The sequence below is a fragment of the Nerophis ophidion genome, linkage group LG03 (genome assembly GCF_033978795.1).
Source record: "Nerophis ophidion isolate RoL-2023_Sa linkage group LG03, RoL_Noph_v1.0, whole genome shotgun sequence".
Classification (NCBI taxonomy): domain Eukaryota; kingdom Metazoa; phylum Chordata; class Actinopteri; order Syngnathiformes; family Syngnathidae; genus Nerophis; species Nerophis ophidion.
In genome coordinates, this window is record NC_084613.1 from 62,545,752 (window position 1) to 62,569,693 (window position 23,942).

The 23,942-nt window shown below is 38.5% G+C and overlaps 1 protein-coding gene across 1 annotated transcript in view; it reads left to right on the plus strand.

The window, feature by feature from the left end:
- The window catches only part of pkdccb (protein kinase domain containing, cytoplasmic b), a 48,657-nt gene extending 24,992 nt beyond the window's left edge, over nt 1-23,665 (plus strand). Inside the window, exons 6-7 of the mRNA XM_061895845.1 lie at nt 13,525-13,701; nt 22,193-23,665. Of these exons, the coding sequence (XP_061751829.1) occupies nt 13,525-13,701; nt 22,193-22,302 (287 nt within the window). The 3' untranslated portion in view covers nt 22,303-23,665. The remainder of the gene's footprint in view (nt 1-13,524; nt 13,702-22,192) is intronic.
- The last annotated feature ends 277 nt before the right edge of the window (nt 23,666-23,942 follow it).

The following is a 23,942-nucleotide window of genomic DNA, read 5'->3' on the forward strand; positions in this document are numbered from 1 at the left end:
AATTTCCCCATTAATTTGAGCGAGGATGAAAGATTCGTGTTTGAGGATATTGATAGCGACGGATTAGAAAAAAGAAAAAAAAAACAAGTTAAAAAAAAAAACGCGATCGCATTGAGACGGATTCTTTTGTTTTTGGACACATTTACTAGGATAATTCTGGGAAATCCCTTATCTTTCTATTGTGTTCCTAGTGTTTTAGTGAGTTTAACAGTACCTGATAGTCGGAGGTGTGTCCACGGGTGTGGTGACGCCAATGTCTCAGGGGAGTCGACGGCAGCTATGGACGGCACAAGCTCAGCTTTTCTCCGGTAAGAAGCGACTTTTTACCACAATTTTCTCAACGAAACCTGCTGGTTGACATTCCGTCGTGATTCATGTTCGCCTGACCGCGCTCTGATCCATAGTAAAGTTTCACCTCCACAAATTTTAAACAAGGAATCACCGTGTGTTTGTGTGGCTAAAGGCTAAAGCTTCCCAACTCCATATTTCTACTTTGACTTCTCCAATATAATTGAACAAATTGCAAAAGATTCAGCAACACAGATGTCCAAAATACTGTGTAATTATGCCGTTAAAGCAGACGACTTTTAGCTGTGTGGGTGCGGAGCGCTCATATTTCCTTAAAACCCGTGACGTCTTGCGTACACGTCATTATTACACAACGTTTTCAAGACGAAACTCCTGGGAAATTTAAAATTGCAATTTAGTAAACTAAAAAGGCCGTATCGGCATGTGTTGCAATGTTCATATTTCATCATTGATATATAAACTATCAGACTGCGTGGTGGGTAGTAGTGGGTTTCAGTAGGCCTTTAATGTGTGGGTTGGCTTTTATTTCATGTAGAATAAGAAGAGTGGGGAGAATGCCGGTTGAGTCCATGGGTAAGGTAAGAAGGTGGAAAGCGGTCACATGACCGACTGAGCCCCCAGCTGGCTGCACTGATTTAAGCCTAATCTGATGTTTCTTTGTTGCTTCTTCTGCAAAATGATTTAGGGAAAAAACGACATCCACAATGGAACCTCAATTTACCGAACTGAATGGGTTCTTGAACATGATTCGTAAACCGAAAAGTTTGTCTTGCGCAGGGGTCGGCAACCTGCGGCTCTATCTTTAGCGCCGCCCTAGTCGCTCTCTGGAGCTTTTTCAAAATGTAAGAAAAATGGAAAAAAAATAAGGGAAAAAAATATATTTTTTGTTTTAATATACTTTCTGCAGGAGGACAAATATGACACAAACCTGCCTAATTGTTATAAAGCACACTGTTTATACTAAACATGCTTCACTGATTCAAGTACTTGACAAGCGCTGTTTTGTCCTACTAATTTTGGCGGTCCTTGAGCGGTCATCGTGGTTCGTTTACATCAGTGGTGCCCATTACTTCGATCGCGAGCTACCGGTCGACCGCGGGGGGTGTGTCAGTCGATCGCCAGCCAGGCTTTTAAAAAAATAGACCTAAAAATTAACGATCATCAATCTTCAACAAGACGTCACCCGAGGGTCTTGTGAGATGACGCTGGCTGCTGCGAGATCGTTATTAAGAAAAAATGGCCGACAGGAAGGCGAGAAACACTTTATTTCAACAGACTGTCGCGCCGCACCTTCTGTCAAAACTCTAAGGACCGACTGCACATTTCCTATCTTCACAATAAAAGCGCTGCTTCTTGCTGCCGCGCTAACAAAATAAGAGTCTCGGAAAGCTGGCGTGCACAAGCGCGCAAGCTACGGAATTTGCCGCCAATGTTTTTCTTGTAAAGTGTATGGAAGCTGGATAAATAAGATGCCAAAAACCAACCACTTTCATGTGGTATTGTACAGAAAGGAGGACTTTTTTTCTCCTCCATTCAAAAATGTGGACGTTATCATCATTACTGTCTGATTCCAATCAATGCAAGTCATCAGAATCAGGTAATACACCAATTTATATTCTTGTCTTCATGAAAGAAAGACATCTATGTGTTACACATGCTCGTATTATCATTAAACACATTTAACTTGTTAACAAAAACTTCTCTTTCATAAATAAATAAATAAAAATTATATATATGAATGAGGTCGATCACCTCGATTTGGTCAATTGAAAAGTAGCTCGCCTGCAGAAAAGGTGTGGACACCCCTGGTTTACATGTACAACTTTCTCCGACTTTCTAGGACGTGTTTTATGTCACTTCTTTTTCTGCCTCATTTTGTCCACCGAACTTTTAACGTTGTGCGTGAATGCACAAAGGTGAGTTTTGTTGAGGTTATTGACTTGTGTGGAGTGCTCATCAGACATATTTGGTCCCTGCATGACTGCAAGCTAATCGATGCTAACATGCTATTTAGGCTCGCTATATGTACACAATGCATCATTACGCCTCATTTGTAGCTATATTTGTGCTCATTTAGTTTCCTTTAAGTTCTCTTAATTCAATTTATCTCTCATGACACACTATCTGTATGTAATATGGCTTTTAATTGTTTTGCAGCTTCAGACAGATTTGTTTTTGTATTTTTGGTCCAATATGGCTTTTTCAACCATTTGGGTTGCCGACCGCTGGTCTAGTGAATCTGAGTTCCCCATAAGAATTAATATAAACATGAGTAAACATGAATAAATGGTTAAAGTCTCGATAAAAGTCCCTTTTTCAGTAAAAAAAAAAATACAAAACTGCACACTTTGAAGACACTGTAATGTATCTATAAGCAGGGGTGTCAAACTCATTTTAGATCAGGGGCCACATGGAGGAAAATGTACTCCAAAGTGGGCCACCCCAGTAAAATCACGGCACGATAACTTAAAAGTAAAGACAGCTTCAGATTGTTTTCTTTGTTTAAAAATAGAACAAGCACATTCTGAAAATTAAAAAATCATAATGTTGTTGTTTTTTTTTTAGACTTACATGTTAATATTTTTTTTGTCGTTCTTTATATTTTTTGAATAACTTCTGTGATAATGTTCATCAGTCAACTCATTGGCATTAATTTGTAGTCCATCAAAATAAAAAAATAGTAGAAAAATCAAATTACAGGATGTTATTTATATCGTTTGATCATTTTCCTCGAATAAAGTACTAACAACATGTGGTTTATTTTGTACATATTTTGTACGCATCTACTAAGATACAAATAATTGCTATTGTGAACTTCAGTGGATGCATTTAGAACAGCAGATTCATTCATTCAATCATTTCAGGTACATTTTTATACTTAGCAAACTCATCTCGAGGGCCGGATAAATCCTGTTCGCGGGCCTGATTCCGCACTCGGGCCGTACGTTTGACACCCCTGATCTATACAGTGGAACCTCGATTCTCAAAGGCCTCGGTTTAGGCCCTTTATGGTTTACGAACATTTACAACACACGGGATATGCCTCTATGTGCAGACTATGTCTCAGTTTATTCAATTTATTCATTCTTTCATTTATTAATTATGTGCTGCTGGAAGCCCTATAGGGGCTGCTGTTTTACTTTGGGCAACCTCAGGATTCGATTTGATTCCAATTCTTGGGGTGACGATTTCATTTAAAGTTAAAAGTTAAAGTTGAAGTACCAATGATTGTCACACACATATTAGATGTGGCGAAATTATTCTCTGCATTTGACCCATCACCCTTGATCACCCCCTGGGAGGTGAGGGGAGCAGTGGGCAGCAGCGGTGCCGCGCCCGGGAATCATTTTTGGTGATTTAACCCCCAATTCCAACCCTTAATGCTGAGTGCCAAGCAGGGAGGTGATGGGTCCCATTTTTATAGTCTTTGGTATGACTCGGCCGGGATTTGAACTCAGGACCTACCGATCTTAGAATGTATTCTCTATTCAACACTATTTTCGTAATACATTATTTAGTATATAATTTTTGTAATGAAACCTTTTCAAGCTCCTCTTGGCTGCTGATGTATGACTTAGTGTTGATGTAAAAAATTGCCTTTTTAAAAGATTTTTTTTTAACTTTTATTTAAAGAAGGTTAATCAATTTAATAATAAAAACAACTCCAACACTATCCCACCTTTACAAAACTTAGGATAGAAATGTACAAAGCAATAGAGAAGAACAATACCTATTTAATACAATATAAAAAAAAAGTAAATCCCGCATTTACACGTCAAATAATATGTCTTGTCTATTTTAAATCAACTAAATCTTTTAAAAATGTTCAGTTGTGACGCTGACACTGTCAAACGGGCATTAATCCATCAATATGTTTATAATTGTGGTTGTTGTTTGCAGCTTTGTGCAAAGGCAATTTATTTGGTTATATACATTAAACCACCCATCATTTTGGTCTAGTATGATATTAAACATAACTACAGTAGTGTCAATCAAAACTGAGTATTATTATCAATTAGATGAGGCAATTCCTGAAGGAATTGTGTGTGAATGCTCCAATGCTGAAGTTGAACTGAAATGCTGAAAGAATGTAATATGAATGTAAGAATAGTTTGAATGTTGAATGGACGTTTAAAAAATGGACAGTTAATTTTGGATGGGGAAACTGGGAATTCTTGGAAATCCGATTTTTTTTTTTTTTTATTGTTGAAGGAGAGCACACAATTTTGAACAGGCTGAATGTTTTGAAGTTGGAACGGTTTGAATCGGATAAAAAATGTGGGAGTTGTGGAACTTTAAAAATCTCCCATTCTTTTCAATGGGAACTTCATGGACATTTGAGAAAAGCGGGAATTTTTGGAAAAATGTTAAATGACTTGAATGTTCTGAATGAGTTGAAATGGTTGGTGTTGGCAAATCGGTGGAGAAATGTTAAAGTAGTAACATTTTTAATTGAGAAATAGAATTACGGAATACCTGGAATTTCTGGAAAACCGGGAATTTTTCCAGTTGAAAAAACTACTTCGTTTTTTGTCCTGATTAAGAAAGGTGATTTGACGGTGGAACGATTGAGTGGGTCGAAACATGTGGGAGGAGTAGTCGCCAGAAAAAAGGGTGAAAAAAGGGAAATCTGGGAATTCCTGGAATTTTTCTTAAATTGGAAAATGATAGTTTGAATGTGCAGGATGAGTGGAATGTGTTGAAGGTGGAATGGTTTGAATCGGTTAAAAAATGTGGAAATGGTGGATGTTTGAAAAATGGGCAATTCATTTTGAATGGGGAAAATGTCCCGGAAAACCTGGAATTCTGGGAAATCTGGGAATTTTGGGGAATTTGTCAAGGGAAAGCCCGCGATTCCCGAACAGGCACAACAGTTTGAAGTTGGAACTGTTTGAATCCAAGAAAAAATATGAAAGGTAAAGCGTGCCAAATTCTGGAGAAGAAGAAGTAGAAGAATAAATAGATGAAGCATTGTGGGAATGCTTTGGAGCATTCACACAATAAAGATTGTGACTCATTTCCCTTAATAAATGCATTATTTTCCATAACTAAATGTTCTGAACTCCTGTTTCCATGCCAGCGGAAGAGTTGCCATGTAGCTTTACTCCATGTTTTACTTCTTTGGATGGCTAACTAGTGCGAGACTGAATCAACAGCGCCCCTGCTGGTTGCAGCCAAGGAGTGCACTCCAATTGGCCACGATTGATCAGCGCTCAATTCATCTTGCACAACTGCTGCGATCAAAGACGCAACTCAGCAGAATAGAGGCCATGGTGACGTCAGTGCGCGTGCGTGTGAGAAAAAGTCAAACAGGTAATAAGTCTTATTTTGAAATGGCTCACAGATGTAGATTATTTTAGTCCTACATTCTTCACAGTTGAGATCAGTGACAGAGGAGGCTAGAATATTATTTTGATGATTCATTTCAAGTGAAGCAAGGACTCTGCGAAATGTTTTAACCGTTTGCCGCCCGCATGCGAAAGACAAAGAGAGCTTTCATGCGTATGTCCCCAAACTGCTGAAGTCGGCCACCTTTTCGTTCCACAACGGGCCTCATTTTCCCCACTGGAGAAAGATCCTCTAAAACACTCCTTGTTCTTTTTCTATCTTCATCCCCACAAAGCAGATCCTCATGTCTTTTTTCTTGAACACACACACACACACACACACACACACACACACACACACACACACACACACACACACACACACACACATTCATGTATTTTTTCCCTTCTTGAAACCTCTGAAAAAAAGGGCCTACCTCTTTAGGACCACCCTTTCTAGCTATATAAAGATTTGTATTTACAGCATTATTAATATATACATACCATGCAAATATAAATGCTTGTTGTGAACAATGAGTTGGAATTTCGCAAGAAAAAGGTTACAATTTCACAAGAAAAACTTTGAATTTTGGCAGTATCGTCGCAAGTTGTCATTTTAATCAACGCAAGTCAAAGTTTTACAAGAAAAACTGAACATTTGTGCAATATTATGATAAACTTTGGAATTTTTTTACTCAATAACAGTCGCAGTATTACAAGAAAAGCTTAACATGTTGGCACTTTTATGAAAAGAGTCGTAATTTTACTCGACAAAAGTCACAATTTAATAAGAAAACTTTAAAATTTGGGCAATATTATAATAATAATAATCAGAATTTTACTCTGCAAAAATGATGACAAAAGTCATAATTTTTCTCAAAATTGTAATATTTTACAAGAACAATAAAAAGGTTGGCCATTTTGTGATAAAAGTCAGAATTGTGTATGACAAATATCACCATTTTGCATTAAAAAGTAATAATTTTCTGAGAAAATATTTCAATATTACAGAAAAAGACAGAATATGAGAAATTGTTCGTAATTTTATAAGAGAAATGTTGACGCATTGTGAGAAAAAGACTGCTTTTAGTCCATTTTTAATTTTTGAATTTTTTTATTTGTAATTAATTTTTAATCTTCCTTATTTACTTCAAGTTATTACAGTATGTCTCTATATACATATTTATGTTATTTTTCTAATTCATTTAATTCAAGGGGCACATTTCAATTTCTTACACACACTTACTACATACGTTGGCCAGAGGGGGAGCACTTCAAATCTTTACACACACTTGTTATTTCATATGTTGACCACAAGGGGAGCACTTTTAAAGCCGACACACAGTCAATTTGAAAAATCCCTCCTTTTTGGGACACTCCCTAATTTTGATAGATTTCACCATTAGGCAGCACGGTGGAACCAGGGGTTAGTGCATGTGCCTCACAATACGAAGGTCCTGAGTGGTCCTGGGTTCAATCCTGGGCTCGGGATCTTTCTGGTGTGGAGTTTGCATGTTCTCCCCGTGACTGCTTGGGTTCCCTCCAGGTACTCCGGTTTCCTCCCGCTTCCAAAGACATGCACCTGGGGATAGGTAGATTGGCAACACTAAATTGGCTCTAGTGTGTGAATGTGAGTGTGAATGTTGTCTGTCTATCTGTGTTGGCCCTGCAATGAGGTGGTGACTTGTCCAGGGTGTACGACGCCTTCCACCGGAATGCAGCTGAGATAGGCTTCAGCACCCCCCGCGATTCCGAAAGGGACAAGCGGTAGAAAATGGATGGATGGATGGATGGATTGATGCAAATGAGACATTCTCTATTAGATGCAATGGTTTTCCGTATTGGGACCATGATTTCAGTCCTAACTTGTTCATCGGTCCTCATATGGAGGTGCTTTTCCTTGTCAATGTCTCATGTAGGGTAGAAATACAAGAACACACACACTCACACTCACACACACACACACCAGCTCATACAATTTAAGAAGGTTAACAGTTTGTAACAGAGCGCCTTCCTTTCTATGAACTCTAACACTAGCCCTTTGTGTGTGTGTGTGTGTGTGTGTGTGTGTGTGTGTGTGTGTGTGTGTGTGTGTGTGTGTGTGTGTGTGTGTGTGTGTGAGTGTGAGCGTGAGTGTGTGTGTGTGAGTTTGCGTGTGTGTGTGTGCGTGTGTGTGTGTGTGTGTGTGTGTGTGTGTGTGCGTGCATGCTTCTTTCTCATGGCTAATGTGGAGCAGATGATTTGAGACAAGACGGCTGTCTGGAAGAATTATAATGATTAATGTAAGGCAAATGTTTGGGTCGCGGAAGGGTGATGTGTTTAGTGTGGCGCAACACGCCGAGCGAGGAGCTCAAGATGTTTTGGAAAACCATTGTGGAATTACGAAGTTGCGGTCGACTAACAATATGTTGAGTAAAGGGATTGGAAAACGGCCGCGAAAAGAGACAGAACACGAGCTACTATTTGGATTCTGCATTTGACATACTAAACCGAAAAAAAGCAGTTAACTGCTAGCTCTAGCATAAGCACTCAGGGCTCTGACAAACAGCCGCAACCACGACCACCATAAAGTATGACTGGAAATCTTTAAACTGCAATTTTTATATTCTTCACTGTAACAGGCTGTTAATCTTTATCAATAACATTAACAATTCAATAAATGTGTAGCCAACTGGCATTGGAGACCAAACTGACACTGCTAGCTTTAGCATAAGTACTCGGGGCTTTGTAAGCATACTTGCCAACCCTTCCGATTTTCCCGCGAGAATCCCTAATTTCAGTGCCCCTCCCAAAAATCTCCCGGGCCAACCATTCTCCCGAATTTCTCCCGATTTCCACCCGGACAACATATTATATATGTCTCCGTTATCCATAGCTTTATCTATAACCCATAAAGTAGGCAGGCACAGAGCTTTTTCTCAGCGTGTGTTTATTCCAGCCGGCACGTTGATACACTGACACACAACATCCGGATTCCTATCATGCATTGCTTCAAAACTACGGCAAGTAGTAATGTCCAAAAACTTAACAGAGATAAAGCAGAAGAACGAAGAAGAGACATGGCGACGACGACGAGTAAGAAGAAGAAGTACGCTTGCAAGTTCCACAATGATTGGAAATAATAATTTCAGTTCATCCAGGACAGCTCGAAGGGGAAGGGGTATGCTGCCTGAAAATTTTGTAGATCAGACTTCTCCATTGAAAATTTACCGTATTTCCTCAAATTGCCGCCAGGGCGCTAAAACCTCTTCTCACTCCTGCGCTTACCAAAGGCATGCGTTAAAAGTAAGAATACGCTAATTATTTTAAAACCTCTTCTCACCCCGGCACTTACCAAAGGTATGCAGTAAAAATTTGAGTGTGATGTAAGCTTGGACCTTAAATCCTACTGAATATCTCTTAATCTTGTTCCATTTATGCGATTTCAAATTACCGGTATTGAAATCAGCCTCCTCCATTTTGAAAATGATGACAGGGGAAGTGTCACTCGTGACGTCACGAGTTTGACCAGGCGGTAATACTAAGCATGCGCTAATTATTTTTGGGAAGCGCGTTTGACCCGTCAGTAATTCAAGGCAGGCGCATACTATATGCCCTGCGGCAATTCAAGGAAATACGTTCATTCATATTATTTAAGTGTTTGCTTGATGTTTTCATTTAGTACTGTTTGTTTTTGTACAATTGAATTTGTTGCTTTTGTATACGTTTGACTGATTTTATTGTTGCACTTAGTTGTTTTCTTGCACTACAAATAATTTTTGCACATTGCTTTTGCAGGATTTTGTTACCAAAAATAATAAACCAAATCAGAATCCACTTCTGATTTGGTTTGAATCACTGGTTTGAATGTAACTTAGATATTAGGTTTTTACTCTGTAAAGCGCTTTGAGTCACTAAATATAATTCACTTCACGCTTCTCTTCAATTCACTTGTTTAACACACAATAAATTTAACTTCGGACTGTGCTCTCTCGGTAGAATGTAAACATTAAATAACAATTAGTTTAAAAAAAATACATTTAATTTAAGACTAATATGTACAAGACTGATGAGACAAGATGACACTTTTATTGTAAATTCAAAGCTTTATCACTCGGAACGTCAACTCCAAGCCACTCTTGTAGCTTAATGTTTTACATTTTGAAATTAGGAACCATATGTGGCACCCTGGACTTCATTCATTCATTGGTATTATTTGGGTTATTATTGCATTGGTATCATTTAGGTTCTTAACTCTGCCACCGCCATATAGTTATAAATGACATGTCATGCCAAATCAGAATCCACTTCTGATTTGGTTTGAATCACTAGTTTAAATGTAACTTAGATATTAGGTTTTTACTATGTAAAACGCTTTGAGTCACTAAATATAATTCACTTCACGCTTCTCTTCAATTCACTTTTTTAACACACAAGAATTTTAACATGCCAGGCTAACAATAGGATAAAGTAAACAAAACTGCCAGAGCCGCAATGAGTTTATAGTAGGTGTGTGAATGATCAACAATCAATATTATTGGCAGAAATAGAGGGTCCCAAAAATCTAATTTTTCCTAGGGCCCCTGGGAGTCTTGGGGCTAACTCTGCGTGGGGAACTATCCAGCAAACATCATCGTTATCGTCATCAACCCTCGCCGTTTGCCGTCAGTGACATAAAGCAGATCCGACAAATGTTTGTTTCCTTTCAAGATGCCGTCTCTGTTTGGCTCTGCTGTGCTCTTTTTTTTTCTTTGCCTTGTCTACATACATCAAGAAGTAAACAAACATTTTTGTTGTCGTTACTAAAGCGGATCATTGACACGTGTCCCCTTCCAAAAAAGATGCTTGCGTGCAACTGCTGCAACGAGACAGGATTATGCAGTCTCAACACTCAAGCCAGAACGAAGCAGAACACAGAAAGGGATTCACACCATTTAAAGACAGAGACACGCTACTGTTCACTGTCAACAAGATAGGAACTCACAAACTTGAATGACTATGTATGTCTGGAAACCTCTGCTGTTTTCACCACATGAATCTGGATCATTTTACTGTATTTTATTGAAATAAAAAGGTTATACCTTGGGGGCGGGGGGTGGAGTTGCCCACATATGCGGTCCTCTCCAAGGTTTCTCATAGTCATCATTGTCACTGTCACCGACGTCCCACTGGGTGTGAGTTTTCCTTGCCCTTATGTGGGCTCTACCGCGGATGTCGTTGTGGTTTGTGTTATGGTTTGTGCAGCCCTTTGAGACACTAGTGATTTAGGGCTGTATAAATAATCATTGATTGAAATAAAAAGGTTAAAAAAAAGTGTTCTATATAACAAGCGCAAGAAAATAACGTGATTTGGATTTTATGGACCTCACTAACCAAGTTATATCAAACTTTGAGTGTAAACACTTTTAAACAGTTTTGAATGCTATAGCTCAAATCAGAATCAGAAGAGTTGTATTGCCATTGTTTGAGAACAGGTTCACAAACTAGGAATTTTACTTGGCGCAATCGTGCAACATAAAACACATACAGTTTGAACATATTCGAATTATAACGGGCACTGCGGCTTCCTCCCACCTCCAAAGACATGCACCTGGGGATATGATATTTGGCAACACTAAATTGGCCCTAGTGTGTGAATGTAGTCTGGTTATCTGTGTTGGCCCTGTGATGATGTGGTGACTTGTCCAAGGTGTACACCGCATTCAGCTGGGATAGGCTCCAGCCACCCCTGCGAGGCCAAGAAGGACAACCGGTAGACAATGGATGGATGGATTGATAACAAATAATTTTTACTTTGTGGAAATCCATTTACCACAATCTGGCTGCAACCAATTAACAGCAATAAACAAGGGATCACTGTACATCCCACCTATTCTTAAATCACTCCACTGGCTCCTTATTGCAGTGGTTCTCAACCTTTTTTCAGTGATGTACCCCCTGTGAACATTTTTTTAATTCAAGTACACCCTAATCAGAGCAAAGCATTTTGGTTGAAAAAAAGAAATTAAGAAGTAAAATACATCACGATGTCATCAGTTTGTGATTTGTTAAATTGTATAACAGTGCAAAATATTGCTCATTTGTAGTGGTCTTTCTAGAACTATTTGGAAAAAAAGACATAAAAATAACTAAAAACTTGTTGAAAAATAAACAAGTGGTTCAATTATAAATAAAGATTTCTACACAGAAGTAATCATCAACTTAAAGTGCCCTCTCTGGGGATTGTAATATAGATCCATATGGATTTATGAAGTTAATTATAAACATTTCTTCAAAAAAAAGAAATCTTTAACATCAATATTTATGGAACATCTCCACAAAAAATCTAGCTGTCAACACTGAATATTGCATTGTTGCATTTCTTTTCACAGTTTATGAACTTACATTCATATTTTGTTGAAGTATTATTCAATAAATATATTTATAAAGGATTTTTGAATTGTTGCTATTTTTAGAATATTTTTAAAAAATTCCCGTGTACCCCTTCAAGTACCCCCAGGGGTACGCGTACCCCCATTTGAGAACCACTGCCCTATTGCATCTCAGACCAAATTCAAGATTAACCTGCTAACACATCAATGCATCTATGGCAACGCCCCCTCCTACCTCAAGGACCTAGTTTGCCCTCAGTCTCCGCTCTTCAAACACGAACCTCCTCAAATCCATCAGGACAAACCTACAAACAATGGGCCGCCGGGCTTTCTGCTCGACCGCACTCGAACTCTGGAACGCTCTCCCCGACCATGTTAGAGCACCACAGTCAGTCGACCGTTTTAAGAAGGGACTAAAAAGCCACCTTTTTAGCACAGCTTTTAACTAATATCTCTGCCTTCTTCTTTTTTTAAACGCACTGCTTGCCTATCTGTTTTATGCAGTGCTTTCACGTTTTTATTTCTATTTTATCTATGTTTCTATGTTTCATCTAGTGCAGTGGTTCTTAACCTTGTTGGAGGTACTGAACCCCACCAGTTTCATATGCGCATCCACCGTACCCTTCTTTAGTGAAAAATATATATATATTTTATTTAAAATTCAAGTCAGAGTTCCATCCATCCATTTTCTACCGCTTATTCCCTCTGGGGTCGCGGGGGTGCTGGTGCCTATCTCGGCTACAATCGGGCGGAAGGCGGAGTACACCCTGGACAAGTCGCCACCTCATCGCAGGGCCAACACAGATAGACAGACAACATTCACACTCACATTCACACACTAGGGCCAATTTTTTTGTGTTGCCAATCAACCTATCCCCAGGTGCATGTCTTTGGAGGTGGGAGGAAGCCGGATTATCCGGAGGGAACCCACGCAGTCACAGAGAGAACATGCAAACTCAACACAGAAAGATCCTGAGCCCGGGATTGAACCCAGGACTACTCAGGACCCCTCTTCCACCGTGCTGCCCCAAGTCAAAGTTATATGTTTTTTTTACTGGGGCACAAAATGAACCGTGCATGAACATCACCTTTTTCAAAAAACAAAATCAACACAGTGCATGAACTCACAACTAATTACACACCTGCAAATTAGATGTAAAATTAGAGGGAACCTTGTTTGGGGGTATCCAAAATACTCTATAGGGAGAACTTTTTATTTACACGATGAGTAAAGTGTGTCTTGACGTCCGCGGCAGAGGCTCCGCCGAACCCTGAGGCCTACTCACCTAACCCCTAGGGTTCGATCGAACCCAGGTTAAGAACCACTGATTTAGTGTTTTATCTTGTGTTTTTCATGTTAATTCTATTTAAATGTTCTGTTATATAGTCTAACTTTTTATTCTTATTTTTTTAAACTTTTTTATATTTTGTAGCACTTTGAGATTTTAATAAATGTAAAGTGCGTTACAAATTATTATTATTATTATTATTATCCTGTCATCGTGTACCTGCATGACATGTCCTTCTTTTGTGTTCAGACTACAGCGCCATGCGAGGCGTGACAACGTCGGGCAACGCAGAGTACCGCTGCTGGCCGTCCTACAGCCAACTGGGCTGCGTGCTGTCTGTCCACAGTGCACGAGAGGCAGCGCACGTCTGCAACTCGCACTCGCAGTGCACCAGTTTCACTCTGACTGGACAGAAGACATGGACAGGTTAGTCGAGTACACAACACGTTCTTTGTCCTTTAAATTGCAGTGTATTTAAAGTGGGTATTTCCCGCCTTTGTGCAATTTGCTTGAAACTAATTTTTAGACTCAATTGTGTACTGCTGAGATGACACACATTTGCCTAGAGAATGTACATTGGAGCAAAAAAGTATTTAGTCAGCCACCGATTGTGCAAGTTCTCCCACTTAAAATGATAACAGAGGTCTGTAATTTTCATCATAGGTACACTTCAACTGTGAGAGACAGAATGTGAAAAAAAAATACAGGAATTCCCATTGTATGAATTCTAAATAATTTATTTGTAAATTATGGTGGAAAATAAGTATTTGGTCAACCATTCAAAGCTCTCACTGATGGAAGGAGGTTTTGGCTCAAAATCTCATGATACATGGCCCCATTCATTCTTTCCTTAACACGGATCAATCATCCTGTCCCCTTAGAAGAAAAACAGCCCCAAAGCATGATGTTTCCACCCCCATGCTTCACAGTAGGTATGGTGTTCTTGGGATGCAACTCAGTATTCTTCTTCCTCCAAACACGACGAGTTGAGTTTTTACCAAAATGGATACATGGATGATACAGCAGAGGACTGGGAGAATGTCATGTGGTCAGATGAAACCAAAATAGAACTTTTTTGTATAAACTCAACTCGTCGTGTTTGGAGGAAGAAGAATACTGAGTTGCATCACATTTCCGGAAGATGAGGAAATGCTGCTCCGTTATTGATTGAAGTAAAGTCTGGATGTCATTAAAAAAGTTAGCTCCATCTTTTGACACTTCTTCCACTACCGTTCTTGCACGCTACACCGCTACAACAACAATGACGGGGTGAAGACGTTGCCGAATGTGAGCCACTTAAATTAGACCACCCACAAAACAGCGCATCTTGAAGCGATTGTCAGAAAATTACTTGGAGATGATCTGTAAAACATAATCTATGCAACATTTTGACCAAAGACCCACCAAAAGATCGAAAATAAACCATTAATCAGCAGTGCACCTTATGGTCCGGTGCGCTCTATGGTCCAGAAAATATGGTACATGCGAATTTGGCTATAGAGGCAAAATAAAAAAAAAACACACAAACTACCAAAACCACTTCACAAAACACAATGGATGTACGAATTAAACAATGGCATGCTACCAAGAAGTTAGTTAGTTAGTTAATTTAGCCATTTTATGCTTAAAAATGCCTAATTTGTGCCAAAATCCATAGAATATGCTGAAGTAAACATGCAATAGAGTGAAGCGAAACAATTTAACGCTGTTCCAGACACATTTTAACACTAGGGCAGTCAAAAGTAACAAGTGAAATCATGTGATTAATCACAAAAAAGTATAGCATTAATCATGTATGCATTATTTCTGCATTTTAATTTGACCGACAACCGCCGCTTGTTATAAGGTCGTGTGAAGATGAGTGAGTAGACTCCGCCTGGTGTGCTCACTGGTACATTTCACTACAAAATACACTCTGACTGGACTTTAAATAAAACTGTGAACATGTTTCGAGCAAATAAATGACGTACATGCAAGTGACACATTTAAAAATGTTCCTGTTTGTCATTCTGACAAGAAAATTGCATTTATTCCGAACATTTGACTCTTTTTAGTAATATTCTGTGATTAATCATGATTAATCCAAACTCAAAAGTGTGAATAATCTGATTTAAAATTATTTAATTTGACAGCACTAGTTATAATATAATATATACAATTTTTACCTGAGGTAAACAATGTGAAATACGTAAAAATGAGGAATAAAATGAATAAATGAACATTTAAAATCACTTTTACCTTTTAATTGAGACTTTTAGCAATAAGCAACGAGGGAGGAAGGGAAGTTCCCATGAATGTCCCCTTTTGTCCTTTGCTGTGACTTATTTCTTGAATTCAATAGTGTTTCTCACCTTCTTTATCAAAATGCTGTCATATCTAACACAACTTTTGCAATAATTGCCTTGCGCGAGACAGCTTAGTTCTTTACAAAACCGCTGAGAACAGCCGTTAAAGGCCTACTGAAATGAGATTTTCTTATTTAAACGGGAATAGCAGGTCCATTCTATGTGTCATACTTGATCATTTCGCGATATTGCCATATTTTTGCTGAAAGGATTTAGTAGAGAACATCGACGATAAAGTTTGCAACTTTTGGTCGCTAATAGAAAAGCCCTGCCTTAACCGGAAGTATGTGCACGTGACGTCACGAGTTGCAGGGTTCCACACATATTCACATTGTTTTTAATGGGAGCCACCAGCAGTAAGACCAATTCGGACCGAGAAAGCGACGATTTCCCCATTAATTTGAGCGAGGATGAAAGATTTTTAAATTAGGATATTGATAGTGAAGGACTAGAAAAAAAAATTAAAAAAAGCGACGGCTCCGGGCGGCGACAGTGTGAGCGTTTCAGATGTAATTAGACACATTTACTAGGATAATTCTGGAAGATCCCTTATCTGCTTATTGTTTTAATAGTAATTTAGTGAGATTTTAAAGATTGTAAGGACATACCTCGAGGTCGGATGGCTGCAGTGAACACGAAGTGTGTCAGAGACAAGCCGAGGAGCCAAGCTCACAGCTGCTGCAGGACGACGAATAATCCAATGATTTCTCCGGTAAGATATATATCACAATTTCCCCATCCTAAAACATGCTGGTTGACGTAGAGAAAACATGTTCGCTTGACCGCTGCGCTTCACAACAAACAAAGAAACACCCGCTGTGTCTAGGTGCTAAAGGCAGCTGCAATCCACCGCTTTCCACCAACAGCATTGTTCTTTATAGTCTCCATTATTAACTGAACAAATTGCAAAAGATTCAGCAACACAGATGTCCAAAAAACTGTGTAATCACGCCAGTCCATGACGTCATGCGTATGTGTCATCATTACACGACGTTTTCAACAAGAAACTTGCGGGAAATTTAAAATCGCAATTTAGTTGACTAAAAAGGCCGTATTGGCATGTGTTGCAATGTTAATATTTCATCATTGATATATAAACTATCAAACTGCGTGGTCGGTAGTAGTGGGTTTCAGTAGGCCTTTAAGCGCCATATTACTTTTGTTTGTTTGGCTACACTTACCAGCAGTGTTGTGCGTTTGGCAACACTATGGAAACAAGGACCCCTCTGGCTCTTGGTGACTGAATTATTATTGTATGCTACTATTTCATCAGGCTGGTTGCTTATCTCAATAAAAAAAAAAAATCACAGGGCTATGTTTAATCGAACTGATGTGTATGAAAACAGAGACATGTTATTGTTGAAAACAGAGGTAGCTCTGTATATTCTCCTGAGAACCAGCTTCCTCTGCAGTGAAATTTTTCCGGAATAGTGTAACTCAGAGAAAAAAAACAAGGCTTTTGCAACTGTCAGCCCGACTGGCCAAGCTGGGCTGGGGTCACAGGAACACATTGTGTCAGCAATAGGTGGCAAATGATCGCCTAGATCAGGGGGTCACCAACCTTTTTGAAATCAAGAGCTACTTCTTGGGTACTGATTAATGTGAAGGGCTACCAGTTTGATACACACTTAAATAAATTGCCAGAAATAGCCAATTTGCTCAATTTACCTTTAATAAATAAATCTATACATATATTGAAAAAAATGGGTATTTCTGTCATTCCGTCGTACATTTTTTTTCCTTTACAGAAGGTTTTTTGTAGAGAATAAATGATGAAAAAAACACTTAATTAAACGGTTTAAAAGAGGAGAAAACATGACAAAAATGAAAATTAAATTTTGAAACATAGTTTATCTTCAATTTTGACTCTTTAAAGTTCAAAATTCAACAGAAAAAAATGAAACTAATTGAAATATTTTCAAAAAATTAAAAAACGAATTTATGGAACATCATCAGTAATTTTTCCTGATTAAGATTAATTTTAGAAATTTGATGACATATTTTAAATAGGTTGAAATCCAATCTGCACTTTGTTATCATATATAACAAATTGGACCAATCTATATTTCTAACAAAGACAAATCTTTATTTCTTCTAAATTTTCCAGAACAAAAATTTTAAAAGAACTTCAAAAGACTTTGAAATCAGATTTAAAATTTGATCCTACAGATTTTCTAGATTTGCCAGAATAATTTTTTTGAAATTTAATCATAATAAGTTTGAAGAAATACTTCACAAATATTATTCGTGGAAAAAACAGAAGCTAAAATTACGAATTAAACTAAAATGTTTTTTTTTTTTTACTGTATAAAAAAAAAACTTGAACATTGATTTAAATTGTCAGAAAAGAAGAGGAAGGAATTTAAATGGTAAAAAAGGTACATGTGTTTGAAAATCGTAAAATCATTTTTAAGGTTGTATTTTTTCTCTAAAATTGTCTTTCTGAAATTTATAAAAAGCAAAGTAAAAAAATAAATGAATTTATTTAAACAAGTGAAGACCAAGTCTTTAAAATATTTTCTTGAATTTTCTAATTCTATTTGAGTTTTGTCTCGCTTAGAATTAAAAATGTCGAGCGAAGCGAGACCAGCTTTCTAGTAAATAAATACAATTTTAAAAATAGAGGCAGCTCACTGGTAAGTACTGCTATTTGAGTTGTTTTTAGAACAGGCCAGCGGGCGACTCATCTGGTCCGTACGGGCTACCTGGTGCCCGCGGGCACCGCATTGGTGACCCCTGGCCTACATACATTAGTAGACGTCCTCACAATATTAATATAAATATGAAGCATTAAATGCTTTGACGAAAAAGAGAATTATGCCTCCCATCTTTTGAATTTTTGAAATCAAGTGTTAGCAAATCCTGAACGATCACCTCTGTGTCGCCAAAGTATGGACTGTGTGTAGAAATGTGCGTATGCCAGCCATGAAGTTGGCGTAAGGCGGTGCACATTTACACGTTCAGTTCACTCTTTGTTGCGAGTCAACTTTGACGCAAAAAGTTTAAAGTTAGTTTAAATTATCACTGATAGTCACACACACTAGTTGTGGTGAAATTCCCCTCGGTATTTCACCCATCCCCTTGTTCCAACCCCTGGGAGGTGAGGGGAGCAGTGAGCAGCCGCGGTGGCCGCGCCCGGGAATCATTTTGGTGATTTAACCCCCAATTCCAACCCTTGAATCTGAGTGCCAAGCAGGGAGGATATGGGTCCCGTTTTTATAGTTTTTGGTATGAGTCGGCCGGGGTTTGAACTCACGATCTACCGATCTCAGGGCGGACACTCCAACCGTAAGGCCACTGAGCAGAAAAAGTGCGTATGCCAGGATTTTGTGTGTACGCTTAATAAATTATTCATTAAATTATTAGTATTATAAGCAGGATATCTTATATGGTAACACATTCAAATAAAAAAAATGTGTACAGTGCACACATTTTCTTTCTCTATTTCATGACAGAATTGAAGCATAAGCAGCTTCACACTAATGTTATACGACAAATTATACCTCACCGGACTGTTGTAGCTCAACTTATGACCCACCTTTCATCTCAGTAATTGGGATTTCAGGATGGACTTTATTCATCCCACAATGGGGAAATAATGTATTGTGGCTAGCGAGATGTAAAAAGTCCACAAAAAATTATGTAAAAAAAATTTAAGCAAAACCAAAGAACCTATTTTCCTGGCAAATTTTCATATATTGAAATTGAAAGGTTGGTAAGTATATCCTCTCTCCCTTCATTGAACATGACAAATGTCAGTAAACATTTAGACAAGACTATAAGTTGTTTTTTAAATTTTGTTTAGGAAATGTCGGAGCGGTAGTGTCGTAATGTTTTCAACGGCGCAAACATGGTTGGTTTAGCACCAAATAACGTACATTGTTATTAACCATCTGTCGGATGCTCAGAGGAGACATACTGTATACTTTAGGCCAGTCATTGTCAAACTGTGGTACGATACGCGGGGCCCCATCTACTCTTACGCCAAAGAGGTCTGTAAATATGTACTGTAGATGGAATATCACTGTTAATGATGTTTGTGCAATATGTATAATATCACAGTGGCAAAAATATTAAATATACTTGTTGAATAAAACCTCTCAGTGGTCCAGTGGTTAGAAAGTTCGCCGTGAGATTGGTAGTTCGTGCGTTCAAACCCTCGGCCGAGTCATACCAAAGACGAAAAAATTGGGACCCATTGCCACCCTGCTGGCACTCAGCATCAAGGGTTGGAATTGGGGGTTAAATCACCAAAATGATTCCCGAGCGCAGCCACCGCTGCTGCTCACTCCTCCCCTCACCTCCCAGGGTGTGGAACTAGGAGATGGGTAAAATGCAGAGAGTTTAGTTTAGTTTATTAAGGATCCCCATTAGTCTACACCGCAGTGGAGACTATTCTTCCTGGGGTCCAGGCAAAAAACATCACACAACCACAGAACAAACGATTAAAATGCAGTACAACATGATCCAATAATAAATTGTCATAATACAAAAATAGCAACAACAAAGAACCAAAAAATACTAATAAATGTTACATAATAGTTTTCATACCAAAGATAAAAATAGCAATATAAAAATAGATATACTGTATACATTTTTACAAAAATAAAACAAAGAACCAATGGCCTAAAATATACACATTAGTGTACCAAAGACAAACAATAAGTGCTGCTTATCCCATAATTAATAGAATACTCAATAGTCAATAAAAACAGTCATGACATTAGGTAGAATCTAGAATAATCTCTTTTCGCAATACTTCTCCTTTTAGTCTATTCTTAAAGCCCACTATGCTGGTGATTGATAGGAGATATTGTGGAAGTCTATTCCAGTAAGTGATTGCCCGTTACATTACAGTCTTTTTCAAAACATCACTTTTGGGTTTAAGACGGGTGAGAGCACCTCTTTGGGCTAGCCTGGTAACGTAGTTGTGACTGTCACTGGCAAGCAAGAGCTGAGAATACAGATATGAGGGTTTATGGTATGTATGTAAATAGAATCAAACTACAAGCCAGTCTTTCAGCAACTTTCATCCATGACAATTCATGATGCATGATCTCAATGCCAGTCCTAAATGAGCAATGGAGAGCTAGTCTGGCAGCTCTGTTTTGGGTAAGCTGGATTTTATTTAGATCTTGTTTAGATGCATTAGACCAGATTGCTGGGCAGTAGTCCATATGTGACAATACAAGGGATTGTATAACTTGCTTCATAGATGTGTTAGTTAAAAAATAGGCACTTCTTCTTATGATTGAAATGCTTCTGCTCATTTTTGTTACTATGTTTTTAATGTGAGTGGCCCAAGATAGTCTTTCATCTATTGTAACTCCCAGCAACCTGGCCTCTTTAACTTGTTCAACATGAACTCCGTTCAGAGAAACATTTAATATGTGTTCCTTTCTATGAGCATGTTTTGAGCAAATAACAAGACATTTTGTTTTGGAAATATTAAGTTTCATCTTATTTTCTGTAACCCATTTTGAAATCCGCATGACCTCATCTTGTAGTATAGTGCTCAGGTCGGTGCAATTATCTGCATGTGCATATAGAGTAATTTCACCAAACCTACTGTGTGTGTGACTATCAGTGGTACTTTAACTTTTAACTTTACCTCGTTAGGGACCACAAGGCCCATTGTAAAAGGAATCCCAATGGGAGTCCTTTTACAATGGGACAGAGGACTCCTATTGAATTTGTATGGTTTTATTATTATTATTTATTATTATTATTATTATTCCGCACCGTCGCGCTGTAATTTGGCCCCCTTAACATGCTTCAAAACTCACCAAATTTTACACACACATCAGTATGGTGAGCCTTCCCAACTTATTAAACAACCAAACCGCAAAAATCAAAAATTACAGACAAAACTGCTTGTCACTTCCGTTAGGAATGTCGTAGAGACATGAAAGAAAAACCTCTATGTAGGTCTGACTTACACCTACATTTCATACACTCACCTCCTTCAGCAAAAATCAACAGGAAGTTGGCAAAAACTCCTTCAAAACAACATTTTCCTAAAAAATGTCATTTTTGCCAGTGTGTCGATGTTAAGATATTACGCCGAGTTGGTAAGTCTATCTGTTTGCTAATAGTAGCTACTATCCATGCATCTTCTAACACTTATCTGGGTTTGGGTCGCGGGGGCAGCAGCCAAAGCGGGCCCGACCAACGCTGCTTGCAGCTTTCATTTTTATTGAATTCTTAGACCTACTATGCTACTGGATTTTAATGTTGGTCATTATGATGGTACCTGGAGAGGGTAGTCTTTTCTGATGTGGTACTTTGAGAACCACTGCTCTAGGGCCTGAAGAGGAAGGGGAGTGATGGGGGTTATGTGAAAGCCGTCAAGCAGTTTGGGGAGGAATTTTCACAAGAAATGAAAAAAAGATAAATAATATAATAAGTACCTAATCCATTTTTGAACTGTCCGGCTGCCAGCGCCTTCAAATATCAATTGTGTGATTTGTATTGTTTTTAAAGATTGTTGTTTTTTCATCATTTCTATGATTACGTTATGTGGATTTAAAGAAAGGTGAAACTGACATGTTTTATTTGTTCCCCCGGTCTAGGTCGATTCCTGGCCTCTTTCAGGAGCAGCTTCAGCCAGTTGGTACCTGCTGACCAAACATCTGAGGTGTACGTGAAGAAGAGCAAAGCCCTTAAAACTCCGGCCTTGTAAACACAAGGCTGCCCTCCAACGTCGGTGTTGGGACTTATAATATTAGTGAAGCAAAGCGACGTGTCGCTCTCAAAAGTGGGCCCCGCGGGCGTTCCAGTCCGCCCTGTGTCGAGCGGCGCCAGGCTTAGCGGGGGGAAAGCGGAGGCTGGTTTGAGCAGCGAGGCGAGTGAATGTGATGTATTTATAGGGCTTCTGCTCGCTCTTTGATGTCCCTGCCAGCACTCTGCCTCTCTGCCAACTGCTATTTCAAGGGATTTCCCTTCAGGTACAATTAAGGAGGGAGAGCCTTGTGCTTTTTATTTGATTTTTTAAACTGTTCCTACCCTGACTTTATGTGCTGCTTGTTGTCGTGATGCCAGCTCCCCTCGTGGTAGGATTTTTTTCAGGGCAAAGGGGGTAATAAGAAGAGCTGTAGCAGCTCAGCTTTTGAAGCCTCGGGACAAGGAAAGAAAACAAGCTCTTATACAACAAGTACATGCTCACGTCCATGTTCTGCGGCTACAAAATGTTTGAATGAAAGTGGGTGAAGTACACACGTGCACGGATATTCACAAAAAAAAAACACATTAGTCGACACCCAAGCACATTTCGGCAAATCAGAAACCAGCTGACTTAGGGCCTGATTTATTTAGTAAGATCCAAATAACACACGCTAATCAGTGTGTGCAAAAAATTAAATATCAATCAATCAATCAATGTTTACTTATATAGCCCTAAATCTCCATTGTCTCAAAGGGCTGCACAAACCACAACACAAACCACAACACAAACCACAACGACATCCTCGGTAGAGCCCACATAAGTGCGAGGAAAATTCACACCCAGTGGAACGTCGGTGACAATGATGACTATGAGAAACCTTGGCGGGGACCACATAATGTTGTTAAACACGTCAGATAACGGCACACGTTTCTAAAGCCAAAAAGCTAAAAAAAATATATGCAATTTTGTAAATATTTATTGCTACACTACGAATGAAGACTTTGATAAGTGATGCAACTTGGCAATGCAATGTTGGTAGACTTTGAAGAGTACTTTGGACACATTCCGACTGTGTTTTGACTCACATTTTTTAAAGATGAGCATTTTTTGTGGTTTTGAGTTCCAACTCACATTTAGAGATCTCTTTTTTCATGAAATGAGTTGTTTCAAAAGGGGGAACTATGATGAAAAGCATTCCAGTTTTTTGTGCATACTTGTGTAAACTACATCATTAACTGATGTCATTGTTTTTACATTTTTTTTAAATGCACCTTGTGGGTGAAATCATTATTTTTCAATGAAAAATGTCTTCTTTTTTGTTTTTTACACTATGCATATTTTAACTGCAGTCTTATTATATAAATATATCGTTTTGACATCAGTTTCTCTTGTTCGTATTTACATTTTTATTGTATGAGCTTTAACAAATAATCAACAGACCTCAGCTGGAACAGAGATGACGATCTGATGACCTATGCAAGAAGAAGAAAAAAAAGAAGACCTCAAAGGAGCATGATTATGAGGTTACACACTCCAGCTAATAAGACAAGGCAAGTCTATAGAGCACATTTTGTGCACAAGGCAATTCAAGGTGCTTTACAGAAAATTACTAAAAGAGGAATTAGCTTAACAAAAAAAATTACCGGTAAGCAACAGTT